This window comes from Equus asinus, chromosome 9 (genome assembly GCF_041296235.1).
Source record: "Equus asinus isolate D_3611 breed Donkey chromosome 9, EquAss-T2T_v2, whole genome shotgun sequence".
NCBI lineage: Eukaryota > Metazoa > Chordata > Mammalia > Perissodactyla > Equidae > Equus > Equus asinus.
In genome coordinates, this window is record NC_091798.1 from 32,902,808 (window position 1) to 32,913,131 (window position 10,324).

Genomic DNA, 10,324 nt, shown 5'->3' on the forward strand with positions numbered 1-10,324 from the left:
CCCGGGCTGCCAAGAAGCAGAACGTGTGAACTTAACTGCTGCGCCACGGGGCCGGCCCCTGGATGTTATCTTCTGAGTAGTGTAGCACCACTGAAGAATTTTTAGCTGAGAAGTGATAGATCAGATCAGATTTGTGATTTAGAAATACCACTTGGGTAGTATGTAGATTATAGATGGGATAGAAATGGGCATGAAAGTTAAATTTGGTGGGGATGGGGGCTCAGTTAATGGGAGTCTGAGCTAGTCCAGTATAGGTAGAAAGGCTTGAGTGGAAAATAGAAGAAGGGAATGAGGGATGGAGTGGAAGAGCATGACCCTCATTAACGATTGTAGGTATATATGAAAATAACCTTCTCCAAATTGCCTCTCATTTTGTTGAATTAGAGTCATCGCAAAGTGTTTGTCATTAGTACAGTGTATTCTGTTAACCATTCCAAGTCTTGGAAAATAGAATGACTGAGATAAATGATAAGTTGACTGAGGAAAAAAAAAGGAAATTAACACTAACCTGAGTGTCCTTTACATTGCCATTCAAAGGGTTGCCTACTTTTTTCCTTTCTTCTGGATTGTAAAAAGACCCTGATTTCCCTCGTTGGCCAGAAGATCCTGGTTTTCCTTGCTGGCTAGATGACCCTGGCTTCCCTTGCTGGCCAGAAGATCCTGGCTTCCCTTGTTGGCTAGCTGACCCTGGATGCCCGTGCTGACCAGAAGATCCTGGTTTTCCTTGCTCATTAGAAGTTTCTGGATTCCCTTTTTGGTTAGATTCTCCTGAATTCCCTTGAAGACTCCCAGGCTGATTGAAAACTCCTGGTCTCTTTTGCTGATTAAAATTCCCTGGTTTCCCTGGCTGGTTAGAATACCCTGGTTGTCCTTGCGGACTAAATGTCCCTGGTTTTCCTTGTGTGTTGCTACCTTCTTGTTTATTAGATTCCTTTTGTCCTCCTTGATGGTTAGCTTCATTTTCTCTCTAGAATAAGTGTAGGTTCTGGACTCTCTTGTAGTTTAAGAACATTTGTTTTCAAAGTCTGGGTTGAAGGCACTGGAATGATACCATAAGCAAAATAATAAAGTTATTCATCTTCAAAAATTTAAAATCAACAGCATTCATCCAAAGATATATATGTTTAATGCCTCTTTGATTTTTTTTTTAACAAACCTCAAGATAGAATCTTCCCACTAATTCTCATAACCAGAGTATTTTGGTTCCTCCACTTTTTTCTTGACTATATTACAAAATTTACAAAAATCTTGGGGTCAAGCCAGCTTATCACATTTCTATATCAGAGTCTGAATTATTTGAACTGTGCCTTCATACTACTGTCAATTCCTTCGAATGATTTCCTGATTAATCAAGCAGACTCTGCTTTAGTGCCTATTATAAACTTTTTCCACCTCGTACTCTTTCCCCATATTCCCAATCTCACCCTGTAGAACACGCCATCATCAACTTTACAAACATAAAAATTGTTGGACATGCGACCTCCTTCTACATTCTCTTCTCCATCTCTATATGTGCTTTTTGTAGCCATATGCTCCTGTCCCAAAGGCAGTGGTTTCCCTTCTTCTTCAGAATATCCTTTCTTTTTCAATCAATTTTGTGTCCACCATTTCTGTAAAGGCCCTAGCAACAATTAATTAGTCATATGCTCTCTGGGGGTTATTTGTTTTTTTCTTTTGCAGTCAAACTACTCAAGGAAATGATGGATATTGTGTGACTATTTCTTAAAACCTATGTTTAATAACTCATCTAATCTATCTGCTTTCTCAAATTTATTGTGGAAGTCCATCCACCCCTACATATATAATATGATACATATGATATGATAATGATACATATATATATTTAGGGATGGATATATATGAATATATATTTTCAGATTCTATTCCAAAAGGAGCAGGATGTAGGAAACAATGATAAGCAGATGGAAAGGCTTTAGAGCTGTTAAGCACAATGATATTCCATGGGGTCTGATGCTTCTTGTCCTTGCTTTGGTACAAGTGTTTCTCTTTGGCCTCCTCACCTTTTCCATTTGATGATTCCTTTTTCTTCCCCCAGCTTCTTAATTTTGGGGTTCCTCAAAAGTTTTATTCAGGCTTACTTTTTTTTTCTTCACAGGCTTCCCTGGTAATTTTTTCAATTAGCACAACCTTAAATCATTTCAATGTGAATGGTTCCAAATCTATACCTAGGGTTTCACTTGCATTTGCAATTGCCCAGATTTATATTTCCATGAGTGTACACACTTGTGCTTTCAAGTAAATTTAACTAAAAACAAATACATCATTCATTGTTATCCAGTGAGCATGCTATGGCATACTCCATTGCTGGCGGTTAAGGTCCTAGCCCAGGCACAGGAGTTTAGCACATAGGAACCTGATTTACGAAACTGTTATATAGTGTAGGATAGAGTCTGTGAATGTAACCTAGCCATTCCTTCAATTTACAAAAAAAATATTCAATGAGTTTGCCATAATTTATTTAACGTGTCTTCTAGCAATGAGTACCTAGTTTATTACCCTCTTTTACTATTACAAACAATAATTTAATCAAAATCCTAAAATACATTATTTCTCATATGGATAAATTTGTAGGATGAAATCAGGGGTATACTTTTTGGGTAGAGAATATAAATAAGATATCAGAATGAGGTTTAATTATCTACTTTTTATATTAAAATTTTGTAAAATAATTATCTTCAGTTTTTGTTTTGTATTTTTCTCTTCTGATTTTACAAACTCTAAATACATGCGAGGCATTGCTTTACATTATAAAAGTGTCCTAGGCATTCCTGATTCCTCTCTCTTCTTCACCCTCCAAATCCATATAACCAGTACATCTTGTATTAATATACTTTCTTCTATCAACAAATGACTGATGAATACATGCTAAATGTCATCTAGAAAAGCACTGAAGTACAGAAGAGATGATACCTGTCATCACAGTATCACGGTAAGGGATTTTGACTATACACTTTTGTTCCCCTCTAAAACATATATATATATATATATATATATATATATATATATATATATATATATTCTTTTTTCCTCCCTTCTCCTGTCCCATCACTTAGCCCTATATTCTTATTTCTTAACTCTACTACCTCAGTGACTCCTTAAATGGCATCTCTGTACAACTTTTCCCACAACTAATCCATTTTCAATATCACTACAGACTGATATTTCTTAACAGAAGGGATATGATCACATCCGTACTCAACAACCTGAACCAATTGCAATACTTTCATTGAGAAGAGAACCACTATTTCTTGTATTCCCACTATAAGCAGCTGAAGGTCACAGGCACTTTATTGTTTTTTTTCACTAGATATAAGAAACAAATGGTCAAGTAGGAGGTCATAATTTGCAGATAAATTGGAATTGCCTTCATTTATCATAATTTATTATCTTCGGAAATGTATTACCTGTGTCATTTATTATCTTGATAAATTCACATCACTAGCTGGAAATTCACATCTCTATAAACAGATAACCTAACTGTATAACAACCTGTAGGAATGTATAATTATTTCCATTTTGCAAATGAAAAAACTGAGGCTAAAATAAGTTAATTAAGTTTCCCATAAGCACATAAATAGAAAATTGAAAAGCCAGGATTTGAAACCACTTCTTTTTGACCACACAGCCTTGGATCATCACACAAGACCATATCCTTTATGGAACTTGAACTGGAGTATTCACAAACTCTCATAATCTTTTTAGATTGAATTTTCTTCCCAGTCTAGTGTCTTGCTTTTCCCATCCCCTTGCCTCTGCTTCTCTTCAGCCACATCAGACTATTTACCGTCGTCTCACCGTCCACTATTTTTATGCCTCTGATCTATACTTATGTTGTCTGAAATTACCTTCTTGCATTTCTCTGTCAGAGATTTCCCATTTTTTAACTTTCCGGCAAAGTATTACTAAATAACTCAACATTTCTAATTCTTTACTTTGAGAACTGGAAGGAAAGTCATTGAACGTAACTTTTCTTACCTGAGAACATGACCAAGAACATGAAGGGAAGAAAAATGAAAGCCTTCATGTTAGAGCTAGTTGTTTCAGACATGTCTGTTGGAGGGAGTTAAGGGTAACTCTTCAGTAGATGCTTTCTGAATAAATAACGCTGATCACCACCATGTTATATATATGAAAAATCCTCCACCCTAATTGCTAAACACTGTCACTGTGTTAAAAAAAAATTACAGAGTAACTTTCGCAAACTGAAAGGTGTTGCTTCTTGAGAGGACTGCCATTTATAAAATTAGCTTCACGCCCCAACTCCCAGAAATTTCAAAACTTTAATACGCTTCTATCAGATATCTTTGTCGCAGAAAAAAACAAAAAGGTGAAACCCATCTGGGAGAGTGGTAAATTTAGTGTTCATATTTTTTTTATTACTAAGAGATGACTTATCTTTAATCAGTACTGTTATTGACCCCCCAAGTTCATACATCCACAATATTCTCATTACATTTTCCTGCACATGAATTATGTGTCAATTTTTTACCTCAAATTATATTTCCAAAGCAAGTAAAATTGCATTGAGTATTGGTCATTAGTAAGTGATGAATGCATCCAGTGGGAAATGATGTACCCATATATTTTTATGAAGTAACAAGAGACAATAGAGCTCATGTTTGATAATAACATTACACTCTTGACCTTCTTGCCTCAAGCTGTTATGCCAAACAGAAGGTCATGTGAAAATCACCTTGGGATTTTCAGTCAGTCATAAACTCAATATTATAAAACACTGGAATAGTATGTTCAAGATTGGCTGCCCTACATAAGAGGACCTTGAATTAATTGAAATATGTCCAAAAGAAGATGACTTTGATGACGTGAAGCCTAGAGACCAGGTAATACAAGGTTGGTTGATGGCAGTAGGAAAAGTAAGCATGAATAAAGACAGACTTAGGAGTGATATTGTCATTGAATTCATCATCTGAAGAGCCTTGGTATGGAGAAAGAAGATATTATTTGATCTGTGTAGTTTCAGAAGTCAGAACTGGTCCCAACATAAGGAAGCTCAGGATAAACATTTTTGAATTCTCTGGAAAATTTCAGCTCTGGGAAGAGAGGTGAACTAGCTAATTCTTACAATCCCTTCCAACTTTAAGATCCTCAGATTTAGTGGTTCTGGATTATGCTTGATTTTCACTTTAGCTTATTTAGAAGGACAATTTTGAAATGATAAATGATTTCCTTTAGCCAAGTCAACAATTTTAAGGCATCAAAAAAGACAAGTTTTAAATTTTTCTGTAGTAAGGAGGCAACTTTTTTCCTCCTACATAATTATTCTGTGTACTGACTGGCATTCACATAAATGTCAGAAGAGGCTTAGTGAATCAGAAGACCTTGGATTATGCATATATATATATATATATCCCGTATAATATACCCCATCTAAAATATATATATATATTTTAAAGATCAGATAATTTTTACCAAAATTTCATTATGAAAAGTTTCAAAATACACACATATTGAAAGGATAGTACAGTGAAGACCCTTATACACACCACCAAGATTCTTCAATTAGTATTTCGCTGCATTTGCTTTACCGTATCTTGATCAAAATGGGTAAATTTGATGCAAGTTATTTTCACATCCAGATACTCATGTATAGAACTCAAAGCAGTAAATTCCCAAATATTAGCAAATGGACCCTGATAGATGCATCTGCATTTTGCCTCAGCAATTTTTCCTTGCATACTTAGCATCATCATCTGACCTACCCATGCTTTTTTCCTAACTCCAGTGCTAGTATACTTTGAAATAGCACATACAAATAACAAATATGATTGCGTGCCTTGTATGGGGATACTGCAGTAAGAAGATAAAGTCTTATGAAGCCTATGCTCTGAGATCTCAGAGACTGCCTCAGTGGATTTGTTGAAGGTATCATTGGTCGCACTGAGTAAGGCAGCACTCTATGTACCGATTCTCCAAACCATTCCAATGGGCCTTTTGAGTAACTGCTTTTAACCTTTAAATTTTCTTAAATGAACATTTAATTTCTCCTGAAATAATGAGAATTCTCCCACCTTTAGAATCGTCTTCCGTTATTATCTTCCTTTACGTTTGAGAGTAAGGCCAAAATTGTGTCTTGGAGTAGGCCCAAAAAATGCTCACCACAGCCACATATTAGAGAAGGGAAAGAGTGTCTCTCATGTCTTGGAGTGGGGTTCTAGGTCAAGGCTGTTCTTTCAGCCATCATTTGGGTGGAAATAACAATAGCAATGGAGTCAGAAGACTGGAGGTGTCTCCCCTCTTTTTTTAGCTATGTGATCTTACTTAAATTAATCTACCTGTCTCTCTCCATCTACCTCTTTTTCCTCTTATTTCTAAAATCATGATAAGAATACCTCCTGAGCGAGTCAAATATTGCTAAGTGGTTTTTTGTGTTTTGCTGGAAAAAGTTCATACCTGTAGTTTAATGATCTTGGTTTCTGATTGTGGGCTGTTTTATAGCATCCTGTGTCAGGTTACCTGATTTAATCTCAAGAATCCATTTGTCCGGCAGCTAAAGGGAAGAAAACTTTGAACTCCCTATTAGTTTTCTTCTGTTGAGTACTTTAACCACTATGTTTCCTTTCAATTCTCCCTGGGGGATGGGGGGCAGCGCAGGAATAGCACATGTCAAGTTTTGTTTTTTAAACTCCAGGAGATGTGTAAAGATTGAGCACAGTAAAAGACAGAAGATAGCAGCTACACAGCATTCATTAGGCTATTCAGACAGACACAAATAGGTTGAACTGAATCCAGCAGACAAATTGAATGTTTGGTCTGGTCTTTTAAATATAATTCATATTGCACAGAAGACATAATGCCTCTTAAATTCAGTGTCATGTTGCCAAAACTGTCACAAGCAGACTTGCCAGTTGGTTACCAAGTCCCATTAAATATTTCACAATATTAAGAAAGAGGCCAAGGGTCAAGCACTAGGTGATCACTACCTGACTTAAGGCCCTTTGCCATTTCTCAGTTGACTTACTTATTTGATCACTTCACCCAATCTTCGCCCCCATGTTGGCGTTAGTTTCAGAACACTGAGTCTTGGAGGACGCAGATGCTTCAGATAGAATCTTGGGTAACTTTTCTTCTTCGGGCATCAATTTCTTCACCCAGCACACAAAGTTTCAATGCAAACTAAAATTCAAATATATTCAATTTCATCATTATTTATTGAGATGATGTATATATCCAATACATACACTAGAATGTTCCATTAATGTTAGCTATTGTTACTATACTCACATGAATATTTGAGATTAGAAACATGACCTCTGCAACCTTCACTTTAGTTGAATACACATAAAGTGACTAGGGAACAATAAAATATAAAATAGAGAATAATTATAATAGTCCTGGACTAAATTGGTTATAATGGCATTTATTGACTTATTCCTGAGAATTTCACTACGTGGAAATCTTTTGATGCACAAATTTGCAAATTCTAGAGATAAAATCTGAAATATAGTCTCTTTCTCACTCCCAAATTAACCTCCTCCTCATCACCACCATACGTAATTACAGTGGCTTTTTGTTTTAAGCTTGTCTTCATACTTAAGAGAAAAGAAGTTACACAATTTGGTCCCATGCTGATCATCAGATTTATTATTTTTATCCATCCAAGTCCATGTTTTCTGTTACCTATTTCTTAAACCTTACTTCTAGTCACCCTCCAGGTAATGTCCACTCATAATTGTCTTACAATTATATTTTAAAGTAAGAAGCATAATTTTAGAATATTGTTTACAAAGATTGCCACCAACAAATCCTCACATCTCTCCATTTCCCCTCTCCTTGAATCTGAGCTGTTCATGTCACTTTCTTTTACTGACAGAAAGCATGAGACAACATGCCATTTTTAGGTCTAAAGAGCCTGGGAGGGTTGGATGAGAGACTATGGAGAGAGAAAGAGAGACAGAGACAGAGACAGACAAAGAGAGAAACCTCTGGCCATCCCACTGAAAAATCAGAAATGTGACTGAAATTATCATGGATCCCAACAGACTCACCCAATCAACACCATATGAAGCAGGAGCAGAACTTTCCCGCTGAGCTTACACAAATTGCAGAATTGTGGGCAAATAAATGACTGTTTTGTTTTAAGCCATTGAGTTAGGGGTGATTTGTTATGTAGTAATAGATACTTGTTACAATATTGTTGACAAAACAGTGACTACTTCTTCACATTGAATCAAGACTCCATGATAACTATAAGAGCTACCATTTTGAGGCATTTTGTATGCAATATTTCATTTAATCCTTAGAACAATACTTTGGTAACACCCTGAATATTTGATGAGGAAACTCAAGCACAGGGTCATTAAATAGCTGTTTTCACAGAGTTAACCCTAATAAAGATATTTTAACATATCTGTCTAAGGAACCTCATTCCTGGGTATCTAGAAGCATAGGAATACCCTTCCCAGAAATAGAGACTTGGAAAATAAATATTTGGTTTAGAGATCAGCCTGTGCGTTCCTCAGTTGGAGATCAATTGGTCTTTGGCAGTACAGAACTATGATTCCAGTGTAAGTCAGGGCTGGAAAGACATCTCAGTCCAGCCATATGGAGTAGATTTCTGAGTCTCCTCTAGCATACAATTGGTCATACCACACATATCAATGCTAGATTAATAGCCTACATCTCTGATGCCAAGGTCAAGTCCTTGCTTATGACGGATATTGGAAAGTCTACCATCTTCTAGTATTGTGATTTTTAATTCCAGATAGATGCTTCCATTGGTCTACGGAACAACATTTTATGTGTATGTATATTTATATTTCCTGAAAAGCAAGTTCATGGATCCCATTGTATTTTCAAAATATCTATGGCCAAAGTCAAATCAAACAAACAAATCAGTTCTATAATCTATTGGTTTGAGGTTTCCAGAAAATCAATCTTTCTTGAACAAAGTCTACAATTTTTGGATGATGTACATATTACCTGTTCTACTTAATACCTATTTTTTTCTTTAAATTGATGATTTCTCTTTAGCGTCATTTTAACCAATATTGCTTGTTTAATGGGCTGCGTCTATTTTTTCAAATCTACTTTAAAACAAACGTATAGCTATTAGTTTTTTTCAAAAGATCATCTTACATATTTTTATAGCAGATATAGCAGTTTAGTACTTTAAGAAACATTGTGTGTAGTACTTCTATCACCACATTTTCCATGGATTTTAGGATACTGCTTTTTTATTTAAATTCCTCATAACTGGTGAACACCTACTGTATGAAAGAAACTTTGTGATGTATATGTGACTAAATCACAAAATATCACAACTATAAGATGGCTTTGAGAATATCTAGCACAAACTTCATTTTACTCGTAGGAAAACAAGGATCAAGAAATGAATAACTGAAATTCCAAAAGCAATGGTAGAGCTTGGATTTGATTCCTACTCCAGTGTTCACTCTTCCAAGTATTTGTTTACTATATTACTATATACTCTCATTTTACAAAAGTTTCTAGAAATCCAGATTTTTTGTAAGCTTTTTCAATTTTTAAATATGGACATCTAACTGAATGGCTACAGAGTATAAATGACCACATTTATGTGTATGTGTATTGTGAGCATATGTGGCTTTTCATACTCTGCGACAAGATCAGATAAAGAACAGCCTATGTCACTTAATGCCATAACATAGTGACATACTTGAGGCTGCTTTCTAGACTCTTTTACTAGAAGACTCAGAGATCTTGAAATTGTAAACCCTGGGGTGTGTGGGACCTCATAGTCCTCAGAGTGTTTATAAGAGGAAAAACAGATTGCCCAAGGATGTAACGCTTGTTGGTTCTCATGTCATGTCTGTCACACTTATATCCTGATTCACTGGGCTTTTCATGATATCTTACTGCCAATTTATATACCCTATATCAAAAATAGCTAATATTTATTAAACATTTGTCCAGGACCAGACTATGCCATGTGCTTTACACGAATTATCTCAAACAATTTTTAAAACAAGCTATTGTATACAAATTTTTATCTTCATTTCTCCAGTGAGGAAACAGAGACAAATATCACAGAATTATACCATGATAGAGTCCATACTCTGAGTTTTATCTCTTAATTGCTATAAAATACCATCTGCCAGCATTAAGGCTCAAACAATACAGCAAACTGTTCATCTTTATCAGATGCTGCACATCACAATGTTGTATGACACTCCAGGGTGTGTTGGGGAATCCTTCAATGTTTCATAATTAGCATTGTGGGTTGAGTAATCACAATTCAGATACTCAGGTATATTTATTTCATTTGCTTTTCATTGGTAGCTCAGAGTACCTTAGATACTAAGTT

General features: G+C 35.5%; 1 protein-coding gene across 1 annotated transcript in view; it reads right to left on the reverse strand.

Moving 5' to 3' along the window:
• MARCOL (MARCO like) overlaps positions 1-4,045 on the reverse strand; it is a 42,224-nt gene extending 38,179 nt beyond the window's left edge. Inside the window, 3 exon segments of the mRNA XM_070517341.1 lie at positions 509-965; positions 967-1,039; positions 3,997-4,045. Coding sequence (XP_070373442.1) covers positions 509-965; positions 967-1,039; positions 3,997-4,045 — 579 coding nt within the window.
• Between the last annotated feature and the right edge of the window lie 6,279 nt (positions 4,046-10,324).